General features: G+C 40.8%; 1 protein-coding gene across 3 annotated transcripts in view; it reads left to right on the top strand.

Moving 5' to 3' along the window:
* Positions 1–23,489, top strand: part of macrod1 (mono-ADP ribosylhydrolase 1) — a 147,418-nt gene that overhangs the window by 74,745 nt on the left and 49,184 nt on the right. For all 3 annotated transcript variants that reach the window (XM_085297086.1, XM_085297078.1, XM_085297095.1), the window contains exons 4-5: positions 7,469–7,498; positions 23,341–23,457. In XM_085297086.1, the coding sequence (XP_085153212.1) occupies positions 7,469–7,498; positions 23,341–23,457 (147 nt within the window). The remainder of the gene's footprint in view (positions 1–7,468; positions 7,499–23,340; positions 23,458–23,489) is intronic.

The raw sequence follows: 23,489 nt of genomic DNA, 5'->3' as shown, positions 1-23,489 counted from the left end.
TCAGGAAAACACAAGGCAGGGAAGGCTGGGGCTAGCTAGGGGATTCTCCAATAGTGGACTGATCGTGGATGGAACCTTTTTCTTGGAGTCTTGATGCATTCAAGTTGATTCTGTTCATCTGGACGCTGGTTTGAGCGCGGAGTCAAGGAGGCCATTTACGTGAAAAGGGAAAGACCATCTCTGAATCGAGGAGGGGCCCTAAGGGTACATCTTTCGCCATCTTACAATGCTGTGATTGCAGAAATTCCCCAACTCTCTGTGAATGGTACTCATGGCCATTGATCAGTGGTCTTTGATCAGTGGGTTTTGGTCAGTGGTTGTTGATCAATGGTCATGCAAATTTGCATAATTAAGATTAAGGAACTGACCTCCCAGCCCATTGTTCCTTCAGTGGGCTGGTTTCAGTCATTATGCAAATGTACTGTTTATGAGATCGGGGAAACCTGCAGTCAGCTGAGACTGAAGAAGTCACTTGGATGAGTGACGAAACGTTTCTCCCACAAAACGCTACGTCCAGATGAACAGAATCAACTTTTGGAGACTTTTTCTTGGAGGTATTTAAATATGCTAAAATGAGTTGCCAGTTACACTCTGACTAGTCTGCCCCACTAAAGTCTCTATGTTGGGAAATTCTACTTTGCAGCCGATACTGAAGCAGAGAAATATGCTATAACTTTGAAGGAAGGATAAGAAATCAGTCCCATATAAGTATTCAGCGTATTTTTCAGGTGGTGCAGTGAAGTAAAGGCTAATAAATAAACAAAACAAAACACTGCTATACTTTAAATATCTTTCAAATGAATTAGGTCATACAGAGTGTTGTCTGTTCATGTCTGAAGGCAGCAGTTTTTATACTGGTCATCAGCTTCCTCTGGGCTGCATCAGCCTGCCCCCACGATCTCTCTCCAAGAACTCTTTGTCTGCTTTTGTGTGTCTTTGTCATCTTGTAGCTTCACACACGAACAGTGACGGAAGAGGGAAGGGGAAAAAAAAAAAAGAAGTGCTTGAAAGAAAAATACACATCCAGCCTACTCTTTTCCCTGTACGGACATAACTCGCTGCTATCTGAAATGGTAGTGACTGCCATCTTATTAGTACTTTTTTTTTTTTTTTTTAAATTTCTCAAACAGACATTATCATGTGGGAGTAAGACATTTCTGTCAGCTCTAATAGAGCAGCCGACACAAATCTCAGCAATCTAAAACATCAGGTTTTAGTGTCATTCCCTCAGAAAGAAAGAGGACTTAGTGCACACAAATAACAGCCGTAGGGTTCCAGAGGGTAATGGAGTAATTAAACACGTTGTCATCGTTGCATTGTTTCTCTCGACTGCCGGAATTTCATTATCACTCTCTGTGTTTACTGTGTCTTATTGTGATTAATGGAAATGTTTGGACATTACCTGACACTGATGTAGCCAAGGCATGCGGCAGGAGAGGAGGTGAATAATTTGCTTCCAAAAATCGTTAAGTTACAACTGGTCCCATTTGACATGCCTAAACACTCTAAATCTGTTTTTACAGCTACTAATGCAGTCATTAGCGATGAAGTAGCAATGGGATTTGCACTTCTTTGATGACACTGGGTGTGTTTTGGATTCTGTAGATTGACACATGGTGACACCTACCAGTTCAAACTTGTTTTTACTCGGTGTCTCAGCTGTTTAGCTTTCTGTCCTCCCAGAAAGCTAAACAGCTAAAGTTCTCTGGAGCTAAAGAGGTAAAGGATAAGAACAGAAAAACTATTTAAGAAGAATGCTTGCTATTGGCCAGTTTAGTCCAGAATTATGTTGAATACAAAATTAAAATAGTTTTTTTAAAAATCTGTGATGGAAGAGTTTAAAAAAAATGTGGTCAACATGTCAGACCGGATACTTGTTTAAAACTCAGTTTCACAGTAATATGTATTCCACACTCATTCTGCAGTGCATGATTATTATTTGCTGTTAAACTATATCTGTCATCGTATCCACACTTGATGCAGACAAAGTAATATCTATAGTTAGGTGTAATAGGGTTTGGTTCCCGTAACTGTCAGTGTCAGTTTCCTAGCAACCAATTTACCCATTACTAAAGTTAGACAGTCAGAAAGACGATTTTTAAAGTCTGTAAAATATCACGCTTTCATATGCTGAATTTATCAAATTACAATGTGTGAAACAAATCTCTCATAATGATGCTCATTTTGCCTTTTATTTGATAGCTGCAGATAGCCAACAGGAAATGTGGGAAAGACAGCAGGAAATGTGATGCAGTGAAAGGTACACCTGGTTGGGAGTTGACCTGGAACATTGTGCTGTTTTGCATTGCACTTTAAAGTTTTTGTTGACCCGCAGTGTTGTCGTCTCTTTGCTTTTGGCTACAGCTGGCAGATCTACAATGCAGTTGTGCTTTGGTGAAGATAGTACAGCATTTAGCTGCTATACAGTTAGGTAATTAACCATGGATTGGTTAGAGATTAAAACAAAGGTAACGTCAGTAAATATTGGTCTTGGATTCAAAAGGGTGGAAACGGACAAATTATAGGTGATTACTTTGCTTGGTAACTGCTCTGTGTCTTGCTAACAAGTTCACCAAATCAGCCTAAAACAAGTGCTGTAACAAGTTTCCACTGTGGGTAAACAAAATCAGTTATTCCAGCAAATCCTGATGTCACAGTCGGGCTCACCAGTTCACTTCAGCACCAGTAAAACACCGATAACTGTAGTTTTGGTCCAGTTCTCCCTGTCAGAGCTGCAGTCTGTCTCCTTCAGGCAGATTTGTTTTTCTTTAGAAAGGAAGCTTTTCACTACTCAGGAGTCCTGGCTTCAAATTTGCTCGGGGCATGTTAGTCGACACAGACGAGTACTAACAAGACCTAGTGTGTGATATAAGCCTTATGTACAGCCTGCAGCTAATCAGCACATGATGAACGGGTGACTTAATGGAGACGATTTATCTGTCGGAGGTTTTCCATCTGAACGAGCTTTATTCAGGTTCATCATTCGATCTATCAGCTCTTAGACAAGCTGTGCACCTGAGACAGTTTCACACTGTCACATTAAACTCCTTTTTTTTCCTAAGAAGACTTGATAGAGAGTAGAGAGAGTCACTTTGGGAGATCTTAGTGAGACATATACAGGGAAGTGTGCTGTGTTTAAAGGGTGAAATTAAGTGGTATTTACAATTAATGAGGCAATGGGGGGTGGTGAAAACGGCGAAGACTAGAGAATCCTCGAGAAGGAAAGACATCTGTGGGATTTAGCTTCTCTTCCTCGCTCTCTTAAAAACCAGCTTGCTTCATGTACAGTCTCAGTGCGTACCCAGTTGGCACAATGCCTCCTGGCAAGGATTAGCTAAAATGAGAGCTGTCCCCTGTGTGTTCATACGTAACTTTGAAACTGTCCCTCGCAGAACGATTATGTGCTTATCAGATTATCCTAACATGTTCACAGCAACCAAAATAGGATGCATGAGCATAGGGGGAAAAAGAAGAAACTTGATTTGTATGAGTTTATGGTACGGTTTCCTGGAAGCGCTGCAGATGTCCTCAGGCTAACACTGCTGAGTCCACACGTTCATGGATATGCGGGTGAGAAAAACACTTGGGTATCACATATGTCAAAAGCAGCCACAGCCAGCATTATCACCCTGCCAGCAATTTACACTTACAAGCATGTGCAGTGACTTGATTCGAGTAGGGAATGATTTGGAGCATACTGGCCACTCATAGATACTAGTATTTATTCAGCATTTACCTTGCTGCAAAAAGAGCTCATTATATTCTTACTTTGTTTAAGTTACAGTCACCTCCTTGTTATCCAGGTTGGAAGTCGCTGTATGGTCTCCTTTTTCATAAGTGAAACACAAACTGAACCACATTACCTGTTTATTTTTTGTCACAGGGTAGCTTATTATTCTTTGGACTGTAGCCTCAGCGTGAGTTTATTTATTAGCTTCGCGGGCCGTGAAGTTACTCGTTCATATTGTGCTGTGCTTCTCAGCCCTCGCTGACGGGACTCCGAGCCTGCTGGTTCTCATTCTATCCGTCTAATCAGGGACCGAGTTACACCTGCGATGCCACGTGGATGCAATTAACTGACTGGCTGGGAGATAGTAGCAGCACTGTAAGCCCTGAAAACACAAACTGAGAGCCACTCGTGTGAAGAATTGCTGACACCAATAAACCTTTTTTTTCCCCCCCAGAAGGACAAATATCAAAACACCTTCCCCCCCCCCCTTATTTTTCTATCTTCACCTAAATGAAGATTCATTTAAATATAGAACTAGGAATTAAAATTAGAATTACTGTTGAACAAGTAGCTGAATGAATTAATTCAAACTGAAGCTTGATACTCACTGTGATGACTGTGAGGTTGTTCAGATCACCAATCATGAGGTGAAGCATAAACCGATCAAAGACTCTTGTTTGCACACAGAAGCCTGTTTATAATGTCAGCAAAGCACTTGTGCAACACGTTAGCAATGTAGCTAGTCATGCTTGTGTTATTTTGTAACGTTTTTGGTTGTAGTATCAACTTGGTGTTAGATTTATGCACAAACTGTAACTCATTTGTAGTTTTTGAAGTTTCCAGTGTTACTTTAAAGGGTATTTCTTCATTTCTTAATAGCATTGTCATTATTGTACTAATGAAAATGGATATTATATGAGCTCTGTCTTACTGTCACTTTGAATGAAGATGTGCTGTACACTTCAATGCAATGAAATATCCGGTTCTTCCATTTCCAAACTTGTAGAATGAAAACTGAACCAGTCGTCCACAAGCAGGAAATGGAGACAGTTTGCCTTTAAAGTATCAGTTGCACCTCTTGAAACAAACAGCATTTAGGCAGGGTTATTGAAGAAAAAGCTCTCCTGCATTAATATACACTCATCACCCACTTTATTAGATACAAGTTGCTAGAACTGGCTTGAACCTTGTTTTTCCTTCAGACCTGCCTTCATTCGTCATTAGAGCAGGGCGATATGACCAAAAATATTTATCACGATATACATTTTAAATTTTGCTATAACGATATAACTGACGATATAATTGGCACTAGACAAAATACTTTACAACTCCACAACTTTATTAGTTCACTTAAACAAGCAGCTGTTTTTTATGTGCATTAAAGTTATATAAAAATTTAACAGTGCAAATGCAAAATCCTTGCTGACAGTTTAACCAAAAAGCATTTCCAGTGGAAACTGGCTGACATATCCTCAGCATAACCATGTATAATATCCACAAAACTTAAAAAGAGGTTATACACATAATACGGTAATATCATGTTGAAGCACAGTACGTATCACTCAGCGAGGCTCCTGCCTACGATAGCCGTAATGCTCCGACAATCCATCAAGTGGTGCAGGTTCGTAGCTTAGCAAAGTCGTACTAAAACATTTGACAGATTTCCGAGCGCCGTGTACGACATAAAATCATTTCGAGGTCAGTAAACACAACCAGAATTCATACATAAGGCACACGGGATTATACGTTTTTTCAGAAAAATCAAAGGATTGATTTTAAGTGTGCTGTATTTTCCAAAAACATGGTAATATCGACGGCCCGCTAGCATGCACTACCAAAAATAGTGCTTTGTTGTGTATCTGACGGACGAAAGTTAAACCAGTTCCACACCACTGAAGCTGCAGCATTTTTACAAACCAATTCTGGTTCATCCGTTTCATTCAACAATCCGCTTTCGCCCTTCTCATTCTGCGCCGCCGCCATGCTTTTTCCGCCATGTGTGTATGAAAACAAAGGCACTGCGCATGCGTGTTTTACCCATAATCTATTGCGATATTTCATTTTCTTATCGTTGCCCAACATTATACCGGTATTACTGTGAACGGTATGATATGTTCCGGCCCTATTTGTCATGACATAGATCCAAAAAGATGCACAGCACTACACACTTGCTTCAGATTTGTTAGCTGCACATTCATGATACAAATCTCCCATTGTACCACAAATGAAAGCTCTATTGAATTGAGATCTGGTGATATGAGATTTGTGACATAGTGTGTTATCTTCTGGAAGTAGCCATCAGATGATGTGTGGTAAAGGAATGAACATGGTAAAAAGGGGCCCAAAACATGAAAATTCCCCCCACACCATTACAGTCCTACTACCAACCTGAACCGTTGATATAAGGCAGGACTACTGGTGTGCTTTGACGATGTTTACACCAAATTCTGACCTTACCATATGAATGTTGGCGCAGAAATATTGACTCATCAGATCAGGCAACATTTTTTTCAGTCTTCTCTTGACCAGCTTTGGTGAGCCTGTGCAAACTGTGCCCTCAGTTTTCCTGTTCTTGGCACATCCCACTTTTCAGTTATTTATTTGTAAAAAATGTTTGGAATCATGTATGATTTTCGTTCCACTGCTCACGTGTACACCACTTTGTGTTGGTTTTTCACGTGGAATTCCAATAAAATTGATTCATGTTTGTGGCTGTAATGTGACAAAATGTGGGAAAGTTCAAGGGGGCTGAATACTTTTGCTATTGTAGCTCATCTGTTTCAAGGTTTGATGTTAATAGATGCTCTACTGCATCTTCCTTCCCTATTCTGATGCTCAGTTTGAACTTCAAAAGGTTATCTTGACCATATCTACATGGCCTAAATGCACTGATTTTTCTGCCATGTGATTGGCTAATTAGATATTTGTATTAATGAGCAGTTGATCAGTTGTTCCTAATGAAGTGCGTAGTGAATGTACATTTTCATTAGGACCAGTTGGACACTAAAGTAGGAAATGTCTCCATGAAATGTACTACTGTGCACAGAATATGTTCTAAAACCAAAATGAGGTGTTTCAAATCATAGTGAAAAGTTATGCAGAGGTAAGGCAGAGAAAGCAAGTGTTAAAACTACTTCCTGTTGGATGAGGTGCCATCAAATGTATTGTTTGTTTGGGCTTCAGTTTGACATTTAGGGGTAATCGGTTTACAATTAAAATAACTGAATAATCATAATGGGAAAAAATGAAATCTGCTCATTGTAGTAATTGGAGTTTTATATCACCTGGATGTAATGAGAACGTGATTGCACTATTCATCACAGACCTGTGTAACATTTTATATTAGATGTGATGAGGGCTGCAACTCATGGGTATTTTTGTTATTGATCTGTTCAGGTATTTATTCAGTTTAACAAATAGCAATCACAGGTTGGTATGGTCCAAAAAATTAAAAGACATCTTCTTGTTCTTATTTCAGTCCAACCCTCAAATATTATTTGCAGTTTAAAATAGAAATCTAATAGCTAAGTGTAATACTTAGCTGTTTATCTGGCTAAATACATAGCCATAAATTGAAAAGACATTCTCGCCATATATACACTACAGACATTTTTGCTTAATTTAATTAGTTTTGTGTCCTCCGACTTTTGAATTATTGCTTGCTGTGACAGTTTAAGCCTTATTAATTACGCTTCAGTTGTATTCACAATCATTTCTTTTTTCTTGTCTCTCTTTTAGCCAACAACACTCTGCTCGGTGGAGGTGGAGGTAAGTTACCACCTGTCTGATCCTTTGGTCGTCTATGTTTGTGTGCCTGCCAAGATACGTGCAGGCCTCAGCTGTTATTAATGGCATGGCTTTGTGGTGCAAATGGTCGTCTGTGGACACCAAATAATTTAAAATTGTCGCACTTCTTTTAATCAGATGATGCAGTGCAATTTACGAGCCAAAAAGAGCGAGCGAGCGTGCGTGCGTGTGTGTTGGTGTACGTGTTTGCGAGTGTTTTATGCCCCATGTGTGGTGTCTGTCTATATTTTTCTTTGTGTAAGGTAGCAGGTAGCTCTTTGTTGTGGCAGGTGTTCAAGGTGCTTTTGCATGCAGCTCGTGAGGGTGTGTGCCTATGTCTGTGTGTGTGTCTGTGCTTTTTACGTGTTTGCAGGTGTGAAGTCAATAGTTCGTAATTTATGGGTGTGGAGTGCTGTGGAAATAAACATTTTTCAGTGTATTGTTGACTCAGTGCTTTGCTGCGGGTGTGTGATGTTTGACGTCCGTGGGTAATCGATACTTGCAATAAATCTGTATTGCTAATGCAGTAGCCAGATTCACTAAAACATGTGCGCACGCACCTTACTCAACTTGTGTGTGTGTGTGTTTGTTAATGCTTGCAAATTTGGGTGCTGGTGCATTTGCCTGTGGTCGTTTTCTTTGTCTTCATTTGGCCAAACAGCTTTAGCCTTTCAGCCCGGCTCGCTCACACTGCCGTTTTTAACCTTCCTATTTGTATGTTAGTCTGCATGCAGCCTTTTTCTTTGCAGTCTCTGTGGTGAAGTATCAAGTGGTGCATCTGCATGTCTGTATATTCGCGTGTATGTGCATTCGTATGTCAGCTTACAACCGTGCATCTGCTTGCCTGAAATGATCTACTGAAGTCCTGAGTGTCCATATGCACACATACACGACACACACACACACGGGCTCCACCTTAACTGATAAACACCAGCTGAGGCTCAAGCCACAAAAATGGATGCCACACTCTTCCTGTTGCCACACACACACACACATGCAGTCAAGCACCTCGAGATCTACAGCGTCGTTTGATGTTGTCCTGAGGTCTCTGATGGCTTTACAAAGACAGATGGTTTCTAGAGAGCCCTCGAACATGTGAATGCGTCACACTGGGTGCATTAGTGCCCGTGTAAAGCATGTTTATGTTGATCACTGTGGTTTAGTTAATGTTTTTATTCAGTTAAATTTAACCACAGCAGCTGTTTTCATTGTAAACATTTCCACCGACCAGCTGAACGAGCCAACATTAAGAGCCACCATCTGAATCTGTCTATTCTCTCTTTCTGTGCCACTCTGCACCATTTCCCCCCCCCTTGCTCAGTTGATTTCCCTCATTTCTTATTGTATGTATTTTTCTGTCTCCATCTCCCTTTTCAGCTCTGTCCTTTGGGGTTTGCTAAGGCAGATAGAGCCTGGAGTAGGTGTTAATTAGAGATAGGTAAGGGTAGTGACAAGAGGAAGAATGGAACAAACAAGAGAGAGGGAGGGAAACGATGCTTAGAGAAAGAAGACGAGAAAGACGAGAGCGATGACGGCCACTTGGGATCGACAGATGCAAGCGGAGGGCCAAGTGGGGAAAAAACACACACACAAAAATCATTTACTATACATCTACATTTGCCAGGATCACACTCTGCACTGAGTAACCATGCATTCATTCATTCAGCTTTAGTGAGTTGTTTTTTCCATCAAAGGTGAGGCAACAAAAGGTCTTTACGGTTCTTTACCTCTCAGTCTCAAGGGTACCTGGGTAAATGTCATTCAGTTAGATCAAACGCACACCTGTCGACATTGTTTTTCGCACTTCAATCTGGAGGAGTGCTGAGCTGATGCAGTGCATCAACAACAAACTCAAGGGCAGGAAATTAACCTTTTTTTATGTCCACTGGCTGCTGTTGCTCATTTATTCCTGAGCTTATCTGCTATTTCAACATTTCACTGCTTTGATTGATTTTCTAAATGGAACAGAAAGCCAAGATGATAGAGGTTTAGTCAGCCAGACAGTTACCATTATCTTTGTATAAACATTTATTCATGTAGACATGAACATATATCAGTTTAATCTCTGAATGGATGCTGTTAAAATTGTTAGAGCCAACACAGATTCTTCTTCTAGGTCACCATATGTCAGTGCGTACCTTTGGGATGAATGGCACGCTAAAGTGTTTTTTCACTGGCATGTGGCCTCCAAGAAGTATCAGCTTTCACTGATACAGCGTGCAGCTGTTTTCTGCATTTCAAGACATTGTAAACAATCTTTAAGGATGAAAACTACAGTTTCCTTATTCATTTAGCAGGGTAGCCATGGGGTTTTAAGTGCAGTTTAACACATAAGTCAGCAGTTCGTGAACAGTGTTGTCACTCAACAGTAATTTCATAGCTTTGATACTATATTTTCAGAGCATTTTCATTCCATGGGGGGAATTTATTTCCTTATCTATGAGCATTCTGCCTTCATTCTGATTTCAACTGCACACCTGTGAAGTTTCCCGACTGGACTGTACACCTTTATGCTCACCGTTGTGGCCCTTTTGAACAGCGACAAATACTGAAAGTGACTTTAATCACTGTATCACTTTGCTTCCTGTTATAATTTTTTCCACTTCTGTATCAGTGATAATGCAGAGGATTTTTTTTGAGTGGGGACATCTGTTGTTCAGGAGGAGACTGCCGCAAGTCCAGGAAACATTGAGTGCCAGTATGAATGGTGACCAAGCTGTGACGACGACACAGCGGGCATGCAACACAATAAATTACCTTAAAAGGGGATTTAGGTGATGTAGGAGAGACGAGCCGTGATGTAGTGACAAGATTATATAGCTTTAAAATTATATAGCACTCTTCTATATATTTGAGCATTCAGAACAACTTGTATTGCATGGCACACTGGCTTCCTTTTTCAGCTCTGAAGATTGCACGTTGGTCACCCACCACACTTCTATTACAATAAGCAGTAAAGAAAATTGGTATCACAAGAACCAAACCCCTGAAACGAAGTTTGTGAACCCAGACGCAGGTTGCCTGGTTGGTAATTTTCCTGTTACATGCAGAGCAATCACAGAAGCCAGCAAAAAAACACTTTTCAAGTAAAAATCGTCTATGAGCAAAATATTAAGATAGAAATTGAGATCTGGAATTCAGCTTTAAGCACTTGTCAAACCAAATCATGTGATCATACATTCAAAACCCTCACTTGCTGTGATGTTCCGGTTTCATAATAACAAGTTACTGATCAAACAGAGACACAGTTACAGACACACAGACAGTTGCTGTCAGAGATCCTGCTCTGGGTCTGTAGGGACAGATTGCACAGGATGTGAGCCAGCCACAAAGACACTGCCGGCTTATGATTGGTTTAGGTTTTAAGACCGTGCACAATAGATGAGCACAGTCCCAATTAAAATTTCATCCACTTGCATTTTTTCATTTCGATGGGGAAACACGAAAGAAAATGTTGCACAGCTAAAAAATTCAGGCTGAAATTGCATGAGATGACATCTGTAATCAATCCTCAAGAACAACGATGGAGTTTGAAACCCGGTACTGGAAGTCTCTCGGCTCTCGTCCTTGTGTGTCTGCAGCCCTTTTTGGGTTTTTTTTTTTTTTTTTGCTTTCTCCTTGTCTGGATGGGGAGAAAAATACAGGCGGAGAAGAATAGGCTTGTCTGCTTGGCTTTCAGAACAAATGAACAGGAGAGCATGTATTGTGAATGAAGGGAGAGAATTTTGGAGCATGGAGATGAGACTAGAGACAAAGAGCACTTAGTGTACCTTCCGCATGCAGACAGTGCTGTCAGCCGCATACATAAATTCATCTGTTTCACTGCTGTTAGCAACACTCATATATGCGTGTGTGTGCGTGCGTGTCTGTGTGCGCAAGAGTTCACGGTAGTAACACTTAACAGGTTGCGCTGCATTTGTTTGTGAGTTCAAGTTTGCACATATACACAGGTGCCTATACAGAATCGTAGGAGAGGCAGCGTGCATGTTTGTGCGTCCATCCACCACCAGAACCATCCTTAATGTTGCCTTGGCAACAAGCTGACTGAAGTAAATGAGTGTCCCGGCTCTGCTGAGGGATTGTGGGAAAGCAATATGCCAGCGTTCCGCCCCATTAGTTTGACAGACAGCCTGTTTGGCCTATAAGAGGTCAGCTGGCAAGGGCAATCGTATTAGTATTCCATAGGAGAGACTTCAGGATTGGTTTTACTCTTATGCCAAGCTACCCATGAGTGTGTGTTTTCTTATGTGTGGATGTGTTTGTTGAGGGTGGGCGGTTTGAGGTAAAGCTTGTCGTGGCACAGAACAATAGCAGAGAATGTGTGTGTGTGTGCGAGTGTGTGTGTTTGTTTTTGTGCCCTGCTGGAGGTTGCAGGCTCCGCGCCAGGTAAGCATATCGCCAATTATCACTTCACAGTCCCCCTACATCCCCTCCCTCTCTCCCCCAGAGTCAGTCAATACAGAGCCTGCGAGGGAGATGTGATAACACCTAAACTGGTCAGCCGCCTGTTTAACAGGGTAAAGAAGCCAAAACACTAATTTCAATCCTTCCTGTATTCATCCATGCATTGCATCCTTTTAATCTATTCCTCTCTGGAACCCTGCTTAACATTCATCTCTCCCTTCTTTGTTTTTAGTCTCACCCACTCTTTTCACCTACACACCTTTTATTTATTTATTTGTTTTACACTTGATCCCCTTCCAAAGCCATTTCTTTTTGTCCAACTGTGCTCTCCAGTCTCCCGTCTCGTCGTTCTCTGTCTGTGTGTGAGTGTCTCTCCATTCCCCATTGTTTTTATTTATTTATTTATTTATTTTTTTGTTTGTGCACTCCATCTCTGATTCCCCAAAAGACCGAGCTTCAATAGCAGAAAACGGTGAAGTGATATTTAGTATGATAATAAAGGCTAAATTATGAATTTTGCATGATTTTTTTTTTAGGATGAAAATTAATTTGGCATATTTCATGTTTTGTGTGTTTTTGTGTGTCTAGTGATATAAATGTGTTCCCTGGTTATTGTGTTATAATCGGTTGATGTCTATTGGTTGCATTAGGTGTAGCCAATTAAGACTAATGGTCGAGTAGTTCACATGCTTCATTTGCACAGAGTCAGTGGAGTATGAACAACAAGTATCCTTTGACACCAAACTCATTGCTCGTTTTAAATGACTCTGTGTCTAAGTGGCTTATAAAGACCTGATATTGGTGGTATTTTTTATTAAGGCAATGTCAGTTTGACTTTTTTTGCTTCCCAAGAAAAGTGATTTTCATTTGTGATGAATTTATTTATTTTTTACATTCATAAGCATAAACAATACAGACAAACAGCCTTTACAAAATCCAGTTCCTATGCAATAAAAGACCAAAAGGAAATCAACAGAAACATATAAATTACATAAATCAATTAGAGTGAGGCTTCAGACTGCTGGAATATTATTGTTGTGTCTGAAATCCCTGCCTTGTACTAGAATTGTACTAGAGAAGACAGTATCACGACCAAAATGTTTGCAATAAATTCAGTCAGATTAATAATAATATTGGGAAGATGAGAAGTTCAGTCATTCAAGAGGCTCAGAGTAGCGCCACTACTCCTCTATGTCAAAAGGAGCCAGTTGAGGTGGTTCGGGCATCTTATTGGGGTGCCTCTTGGCCGCCTCCTGGGTGTTCCTGGCATGTACCACTAGAAGGACCCCCCGGGCCAGGCCCAGGACATGCTGAAAAGATGTATTTCTTGACTGACCTGGAAATGCCTCAGTGTTATTGTAGAGAGACACATAACAGACAAGTTGTACTCTTCAGCATAGACTGACTAAGACTGATTTCAAGGTATTGGCAGTCTGCCTGCGTTTATAAAGTAGGCAGCAAAGGTGAGGAATAATTGCTAATCTGTCTGAGAGTGGCTGCATCAGATTGGAGATCTGTGCAACTGCCTCGTGATCAAAAGTGGTTAGCCAGAAATTGAGGGTGTTACAAACTTAATCTCTGGGGAAGTTTGTTACTAGAACTACTTGCAATTGGTCTCTTACAGCAAGAAATTTCAGTGCAGTCACTGAGCAAACACTGGTTATTATTTTTGAACCCCCTACTGGCAAGGATGCTTCCATGCTATTGTTACTCTGTATTGGGACTGAGCCATGAGCAACTCAGGTTCAAGTGCTGTAAAAGTTACAAGTTAATGTAGTTAGAATCAAACGCATCAAGTCCCTAGAAATAAAGGAGGTCATGAAATTCACATTGATCTATCCTGGGTCCTATATTCAGATCAGTTAAAGACAGCAGTCATGAAAAGTTTTATTTTCAACATCAGTAGAAGTGGTTGCAGCCTGCTTACATCATAAATCTTACTGACATCTGATATTTTCTGGAAATCAATAATAAGCCTCCTAAAAGAGCAACAATAGAGAGCAAGAGCTCCACGGTGAAAATAGACAGTAAAAAAAAGTGAAACCTCACAATTCTCTCCCAAGTGCTTCTCTTATAACACTCATTGTTTTCCAACTGTGTATGTGTGTGTCAAAGAACGGCATATTTCAGTATGAGGGCGTACAAAATTACAGGCATACTTTATAGTACTTGTGGTGAGTAGAAAAAACTTCCTACCAGCTCCTCTGATTATTAATCGTGTATAAAAAGTTATAAAGTAACCCTTAGCTATTAAACAACAATGGATGTTAAAAAGTTTTAGAAAAAACTTTTAATAGCTAACTTGATCAACAGGAAGAATACATTATAAATGTGAAAGAAGCCATTTCTGTTGTGATAAAGTCACCACCTGCGCTGTAATGACATTTCTCTGGTGGCCTGCTGAGGCTAATCTACCGAACACCTCGTCACCATATCAAAAACCACTCATTACATTACATAATGGCACCTAACAGGCTCACCGTTAAATAGGTTATTATTGCACTTGATCACACTAACATTAGTCTGTTATGCTGGTAATTCATCTTTAGGTAGGCATAGATTTCTGCATCAAATTGCAAAGAATAGGCAATAGTTTTGTTTTGTTTTTAAATAAAACTTAAAAGCACTCATTACAGCTTGCTGGTTGTACTAGAGGAAGTCATTAGACTTTATTCCTTGGGGACTATAAATGAACAAGTTGTTCTCACCCCCAGATTTTCATGTACTGAAACTTGACCACAACCTTTTGGCTTTAGATTGCGCTGTTCTGGCTACCCATCCAGCTTCATTTTCAACCTGCGGTGCAGTCCAGTCCAGTTCAGTACATCTGAGCAACTGCTGTCATCACTGCTGGACATGGGTAACCATGACAGCCATGAAACTAGCAGAGAAGTTTGTTGTAGATGTGAAAAGTTCTTGTTACTGCTACATGGATTGATATTTATATAGCGTTTTATAGCTTAACAGAGCAGTCAAAGCACTTTTTAAATACAATCCACATTCACCCTTTCACACATTCATACAGCATCTTATTTTATACTTTCAATAACTTTCTAACTACCTTACACACTCACACTCCAGTGTATCGCAGGCTTTTGGGGGTTCAGTATCTTTCAACATGTGGGCTGAAGGAGCCAGGGATTGACCCGCTGACCTTCCCATTGGTAGATTACATCCTCTACAGTAGATACTAGCTGTCCTCCTTTGTTAGGCGAGAAACTCAAATCAAACATTAGCCATAGTTGTTGTTTAGTCTGCGTATTGTTAGATGTCTGGAGGTCCGCATGTCTAATCTGCTACCATAAGAAATTGCAACAATGTTGGAAATAAAAAAGCATATTTATGCACGTTTCGTGTGTTAGAGTCATGACTTTCAGTGAGGAGGAAGAGGGTGACATTTGATCCAGATACAGGTTGCATGGTCTCTTCCACCTGTGCTTTCATTTCTTTGATCAAGGAGACTCCTTCTTAGATTATAAAACTTAGGTATTTTCCTTCTTCATATCTTGAGTTTGAAGGTGCAGACAAAAATTTAAAATTGCCTCCGCTGCAAATGAACAGTTGGTATGATGCTCCATTTCTGAAGGAAAAGACTTTTTTGCCGTTTATTTCTGAATACCGTATATTTTTTTTCTCTGTGAAATAACCTCAAAAAACAACTACCTTTACCCTTAAAATATGACAAAATTTGATCTGTACCCTGCCTCTTGCCCTGTGACAGCTGGAATAGGCTCCAGCACCCCCCACAACCCTGAAAAGGATAAGCGGCAGCGAATGGATGGATAAATGAATGGGTCTCAGTGAGAATCGGCTGGTGTGAAATGCGTGGCAATACATCCAATAGTTGTTCAGATATCACATTGTGAAGTGAGTTGACCACTTGGCAGCTGTTATAGCTCACCAAAACCACAAGTACATTATAGATGCTGGTCTCAAATTATATGTGTGGAATACTAGTATAATACTAATAGTGGTGGAAACTCATAGAAAACACATGCAAGACAATTCTTTTGTTCGCCTTTCTACTATTTTTAAAAAAAGGCAAATATTTCTGGCAGAAAAATGATTTTGGTCTAGAAACTCAACAAATCCACTCATATTGTTTTCTAGAGCGATATTGGTGCCCATAAGCGACTCTTACATAGCCGTCTGCATTGACAAGGTACTGCTGGTGCCGCTTTGCTTCAAGCACATCTTTCATTTGCTTCCCCCTCTGCTCATGAGTTCTCCCCCTTCATATTTCTGGCACCATTCAAGTGACAGAACAGTGTCTGAATCTACTCAGTAGCATGCAGTGCTCATGCTGGGCTATTACACTGGCTCCCATGGAGTCAGAAGTTACTGTAGACTGAAAGAAAGCTAACATGGTCTGTGTTCAGTGAGTGCAGTGACAGGGATAGCTTGTCTGTGTTAAAGAGGTGGGAGTCATGGAGTGGTTAAATAGGTGTATGGATATTTATTAACCATACTCACCAGGTTCAGGTTCTTTTGTCTGCCTCCTATCATCTCCATTTAGCAAGGAGCAATCTAATTTAAACATGATAATATCAAAGCTGCCTTTTGCTAAATGGAAAAAGCAACTCATGTGAAAGAAAATATGTTGAGCATGACATTAAAATGATCTTATTTGGAGCTAAAAGGACAGGAAGTGCTGGTTTCTGGGATTAAAAAGTCATCTTTTGTGTGTCTCCGTGGGCGTGTTTCTTTCCTCTTTGGTTTTTTTGTGTCCCTGTGTGACTCGCCACATAAGAATGTGATTGGTCACTTCATAGAAAGGCTTTAGATCTGGGGACTTGAACTCAGAAGGCCTGCGCAGTCATTCATCCATGCCAGTAATAGGCTAACACCTTAGCACCGGGGATCTAAAATCAGATTTTGGCAGCCCCCTTGGCCCTGCGCCTGATGTAAGGGGTCATTGTAACAAGCGGAAATCAGCAGTTCGCCATCCATTAAACTCCCAAATTAAATGTATTCCAAACAGTGTTTCTGTGCCAGGACACGTGTTCCTTAATTTTGGCATTCAGCTGTATTTAAAGCTGTATGTGCACCCATGCATATGTGCTCTAGAGTGTGTAGCTGCATGTGTGTGTGCAAGCCTCAGTGTGGATGTTTTTCAGCTCCATTCGCAAGCTTGTATTACAGCTGTGTAAGAGTGAGGGCAGGGCAGTACTTGGGTCAAAAAGCACTGCTGTAGCTCAAGGCTATGCAGTCCACTCATAAAGACTGGAGGGGAAAAGGCCAGTTTGCACTAGTAGGCACACAGAGAGGCACATACACATTTGTGTATCTGTCAAACATGCAGCAACGAATGGAAAAAAAAAAAAAGGTATTGTTGGTTTAATTTCCAAGTCAGTTCCTTTTCTTTTTTTTATGTTGTTTTTCTTGCTTGTTTCTTTTTCTCCCTCCAGACTATTTTTACATCTGCTACTCTTGCTTATTCCCCTCCCCTCCTCCCCTTCTCTCCTTTCCATCTCTCTGTCTTATCACACTTGTTCTCTCTTTCAGAGTTGGCCTGCTTCAAAGTTGGTGTGCAGCGTATTTTTGTGTCACCTCAAGGACTCATCACACACACGCCACACGTACACTTGAAAATACACTCATAAATACAGTGTCCACAGCTGCACATATGCTTTGACAAGGATATACACACACAATATATCACTCACATGCGCATACACACATATCTAAGCTAGTTTCTGAGCACCCTGAGGAGGTAGCCACTGTTCAGAACTTGTTTGTCACACCCTCGCACTTGTGCTTCGCTCACAGCGTGGCCCAGTTCAACATGGCACAGCATGACATGGCACACCACGGCTCAGCGCCGCATGCGATATGCCAACTTAACACAATAATGTTCAGATAACACCAGACCCCTGCCTGGAGCGCCTCAGTTTGGCGAAACACACCGCTGTAACAGCTGGTCTGTACGCAGAGAGACAGATAAGAACCACAGGCCAATGTGCTGAGCTCTGGCATATGGATTGATGCTATTGAACTATTTTGAACCAGTGCTGACAAGTGTCACAGTGCTGTGACGAATCCATTTCTGACATGTGCCTGATTCTGGGTTGATTTAGAATCCAAACTTTAGATTTAATATTCTAGAAAAACGACATGTTGCTCATACACGACGACCAAAGATTAATTGAATTAAAGGGATGCTTTTCATTAACACACATGAACATGTTTAAATGTCTACATATTTACTGGCAACCTATCCAGGATGTACTAGTCCTTTCAGCAATATGCCAGCTTAACACAGATAACATCAGGCCCCCGCCTGGAGCCACTCAGTTTAGCGAAACACACCGCCGTAACGTCTGGTCTGTACACAGAGAGACAGATAAGAACCAGACCTATGTGTTGAGCTCTGGCATATGGACTGATGATATTAAACTATTTTGAACAAGTGCTGACAACTATCATAGTGCGCATGTTTAAATGGCAACCTGTGCAGGGTGAACCAGTCCTCCTTCCTCGCGTCAGTGCCTGACCCCACAACCCTGAATTGTATAATGGATGGATGGATGTTTTTTCCATTGGTTGGTTATTGCTCAATTGATCAAATATAACATTATGATCACTGACAGGTGATGTTAATAACACTAATTATTTCTTCACCTGCTACAAGGTGGGATATATTAGGGAGCAAATGAACATTTTGACCTCAAAGTTAATGTGTTAGTAGCAGAACAAATGGGCAAGTGTAAGGATTTGAGTAAGTTTGACAAGGGCCAAACAGTGATGTTAGATAGCTGAGTCAGAGCATGTCCAAACTGCAACTCTTGTGGGGTGTTACCGGTCTGCAGTGGTCAGTATCTATCAAAAGCCGTCCAAGGAAGGAACATTGGTGAACCAATCACAGAGTTATGGACACCCAAGGCTCACTGATGCCCGTGGGGTCTTATCCAACAGAAGAGCTACTGTAGCTCAAAATGCTGGTTCAGTAGAAGAGTGTCAGAATACACAGTGCATTGCAGTTTTTTGCATATGGGGCTGCATAACTGCAAACTAGTCTGAGTACCTGTGCTGACCCCTGTCCACCGAAAAGTCCTAACAAAGGGCATGTAAGCATCAGAAGTGGACTACGTAGCAATGGAAGCAGGTGGCCTGGTCTGATCAATCGCGTTTTCCTTTTTTTTACATGTCGATGGCTGGGCGTGTGTTAGTCACTTACACTTAAAGCATAGTACACCTCGCACCAGGATGTACTATGCTTTGGGCAGTGCTCTGCTGGGAAACCTTGGGTCCTGCCATCCATGTGTTACTCCTACCTAACCATTGTTGCAGACCATGCACACCCTTTCATGGAAATAGTATTCCCCGATGGCTCTGGCCTCTTTCAGCACAATAATGCCCCCTGCCACAAAGCAAAACTGGCTCATAAATGGTTTAAGGAACACAGCAATGAGTTTGAGGTGCTGACTTGGCCTCCAGATTCCCAGATCTCAATCCAATCGAGCATCTGTGAAATGTGCTGGACACCTCGAAATTTACAAGACTTACTGTATGTGTTACTAACACCTTGGCGTTAGATATCATAGCACATCTTGTGTGATCTAGTGGAGTCCATGCCTCAATGACCATTGCTGTTTTGGCAGCAAAGGGGAACCGACACAATATTAGGCAGGTGGTCATAATGTTGTGCCTGATCGGTGTGTATTGCTATTTGGTGTAGTCTGTTTTTAGATAGGATAGTTTCTCCTTACATGTATAATTGATATTAATAATCTCAATCTACTATATAATTAGTAACTGCACTCTAAAATAAATGTAGTGAAAGCTTCTCAAAATGTAGTGGAATAGAAGTAGAAAGTAGCATGCTGCTAGAATCACTGCTATAGAGAGAGGAGGGCGGCTGTCTGTAACAGCGCTTTCTAGAATCTGGCAAAGCTGGAAATTGATAACAAATTAGGCTCACAGTTAGTCTTCACACATTGCTTTCATTTTAAAATGTTTCTGGCAACTCATTTTAGCCTTGCAAGAGAGCTGTGGCTGTGTAAAACAAGCCAAAAGTGGATGTTAGAGTAGAAAAGATCACTTTAGTACGAGCTGGTAGGGCAATGTGTGTTATTAACCCACAAAATTTTATAGTTATAGTAATTAGAGCAGTTGTTAACTCTAGAAGAAGTTGTGCTTGACTTCACCTGAGCTCAAGGTCTCCAATACATCGGTGTATCTTTGCAGTGTGTAGGTGTGTGTGTGAGTGGGGAGGCTGTGCCATTGTCATGGATGTTGTGTTGCAGACCTTTGTTGGGGGGAAAATAAGATGCTGCTCAGGCTGGCTTTTCTAGTCTTTCTTTTGCATGTGTTCCTAAAAACACATTCACGGTTCAAACAATATTGTTCCTTACTTGTAACTGTGAGTGAAAGGCTTACCTTTCATATCACCATGGCCTTCCTCCACCGTGGTGAAGCTAAGAACCTGTTCTTTCTTGCAGTACATCGAACTGATTTTACTTATTTTCATATGAAACTTTTTCTTGGTTTAAAAACAAACAAAACCTAATTTTACATCCATTTACAGCCCACTTTGAACTTGAGTGGACCGGACGAGTGAACCTCCACTTTCTCATATCTCAATATAAGATAAAGAAGTGCAATTTCAACAGTGCATCTTAGTTTTTCTACATGATGAATGGGTAAAGTTACAGTGTTGCATGTTTTTGTTTTATAAAACAACAAAGTGTAAAATTTCTAGTAGACATTGAAAAACAGGAACTTTTCTGTCATTGAACTATTTAACTCAGGGGTGTCAAACTCCAGGCCTCGAGGGCCGGTGTCCTGCAGGTTTTAGATATCGACCTGGGTCAACACACATGAATCAAATGATTAGTTCATTACCAGGCCTCTGGAGAACTTCAAGACATGTTGAGGAGGTAATTTAGCCATTTAAATCAGTCGTGTTGGATCAAGGACGCATCTAAAACCTGCAGGACACTGGCCCTTGAGGCCTGGAGTTTGACACCCCTGATTTAACTAATACCTACACCACCAATTACTTTGGTGTAGTATGAATATCTGTGGGGGAGGTCTTTATCTGCAGGAAAAGCTGTAAAACATATAGAAACACAGGGTTTTATGTTTTACACACCTGATTTAGAGTATACACCCACTGTACACTTTATTAGGTACACCTTGCTAGTACTGGGTTGTAACCCTTTAGCCTTCATAGCTGTATTAATTCATCATTTATTCAACAAGCTGCTGGAAACATTCCTCACACATTTTGGTCATTTTTGACATGACAACATCAGACAGTTGCTGCAGATTTGTGGGCTGCATATCCACGACGTGAATCTTCTATTCTACCACTTCCCAAACGTGCTCTATTGGATTGAGATTTGCTAACTGTTGAGGCCTGAGTGTAGTGTCATGTCTCATTGGCATGTTGAGTAAACAAGTTTCGGATGATTTTACCTTTGTGACACGATGTGTATCCTGCTGGACGCAGCAGTTATAAGATGGGCACACTGTGGTCATAAAGGGATGAACATGGTCGGCAAAAACGCAGAGACAGGCTGTGGTGTTTCACTGATGCTTAATTGGTGCTAAGGGGGCCAGAGTGTGCTGAGAAAGTCTCCCTTACCTCAATTACACTACCAGTAGCCTGAGCTGTTGATAAAGGCACATGGATTAATGTTTAATGGTGTTCATGCTAAATTGTGACCCTGTCATCTGAATGTTGCAGCAGAAATCAAAACTCATTAAACCAGGAGATAGTTTTCAAATCTTTTTAGTCTTGGTGAGCCTGTGTGAATTGTAGTCTCAGTCTCCTTTTCTTAGCTGACAGTGGTTACACCCGGTGTGGTCTTCTGCTGCTCTACTCCATGTGTTGTGCAATCAGAGATGCTCTTCTGTATATCTAGGTTTTAATGAGTGGTTGTTTGACTTACTACTGCCTTCCTATCAGCTTAGAGCAGTCTGACCATTCTCCTCTAGTATCAACAGGGCTTTTTTGCCCAGAGAACTGATTTTCACTGAATATTTAACTTAAAAAAACAATATTTTCTGTAAACACTAGAGAGGGATCTGTGTGAAAATCCCAGCAGAGCAACAGTTTCTGAAATATTTGGGGCAGCACGTCTGGCACCAACGTTCAAAGTCACTTTAATCACCTTTCTTCCTCATTCTGATGCTCTCTTTGAACTTCACTGGATTGACCTGACCATGCCTACGCACCTCAAAGTACTGACTTGAGTACAGTTATGTATCACAAGGTTTGGGACAACTATGTTTTAAAATGTTTGGTAAAAAATAATGAAGTGATTTATAGTCAGTAAATCAGGTGAGCATTTCCTGAGGTTTTCCTCACTCTTGACTTTTATCTAAGGATAATCGTGATCTTTCCCAAAATCATTAGAAAGCATAGAATAGCATTAGTCATCATTATTCAAACAAATGAAATATGTTTTCAGCAAACAGGTGTTTTACTTTCATTAAAAACCACCCGTGGGTGCTCTGTTGGCCTCGGCTGTTAAGCTAAAGCCCGTGAACCACAATGTCCCAAAAGGTTTCACGATATGTTAATAAAAGAAATGTAAAAACGCCACAGAAGAACCTGAATGCTGAAAAATGGGAATATGTAAATGTAATTTCTGGAAGACTTGGTTGGACCTCCAGCTTATTCCTCCTCTTCACCCCAGCTGATCAGTGATCAATGAGTCAATCAAATCACAGAAAATCTACGTTATTACGGTTACTGTTATAGTGTCTCTGTGGATGGATTATTGTTTTACATGATTTTAAAAGCTCATTTGTTGAAGTTTGATATTTTTAGTGCTTTTTTTCCTTGAAGTGTGAATTAGACGCATTAAATTCTTCTTTCTCGCTTTCATAATGCTGCAAATCATAATAATAAAACTGTATCAAAATGAACTTTGAAGAAATAAGTCTGACTGCAAGGGGTGCATAGATTCTGTCTGAAAATGTAATTGGCACAGCTGTAAAATTGCTTCAGCCGCATCATTGCCCTCCTGGAAATGAACACAGTCACGGTCTTTAGATGTGGTGGGGATCAAAGACAGATACACATTTATGAATATTATGTAGATTTATGAAAATTTAATTAATAAAGAGTAATTGCCCAAAAAGTCAAAGTCAGCTGAGTCCTTAATAACACATTAAATCAAGTAATTAAGGAAGGCAATAGCCTTAAAATCCATTAAATAGACTGACATGTAGAGAGACAGATGCAAGCAGGATTAGGGGTGAAAAGTTAGTAACCTGCAGAAGCCTGGAAATTCAAGCGTTCACCGCTAATACCAACATTATCCAGGTCCTTTTAGCACTAAGCCTCGACTCCAGTAAAAGTGTCTGCTGGACTTCAAACCACACTCTGGCTGCTGTAATTAGTGAGATTGCAGGGGATTCACATAAGTAGGCCAACTTTTTAAAATCTCCTGTCGTCTCCTTTCCAGTGGACGGAGCGATCCACCGCGCTGCTGGTCCCATGCTAAAAAAGGAGTGTGCTTCGCTCAACGGCTGTAAGACAGGAGAGGCCAAGATTACCTGCGGCTACCGCCTTCCTGCAAAGTGTGAGTATAAAGTGTTTGTGTAACTTCTAGCA

The sequence above is a fragment of the Mchenga conophoros genome, linkage group LG2 (genome assembly GCF_057382185.1).
Source record: "Mchenga conophoros isolate Kocher_MC1m ecotype Shallow Benthic linkage group LG2, M_conophoros_male_GT1.1, whole genome shotgun sequence".
Classification (NCBI taxonomy): domain Eukaryota; kingdom Metazoa; phylum Chordata; class Actinopteri; order Cichliformes; family Cichlidae; genus Mchenga; species Mchenga conophoros.
This window is presented reverse-complemented; position numbering and strand designations above follow the sequence as displayed.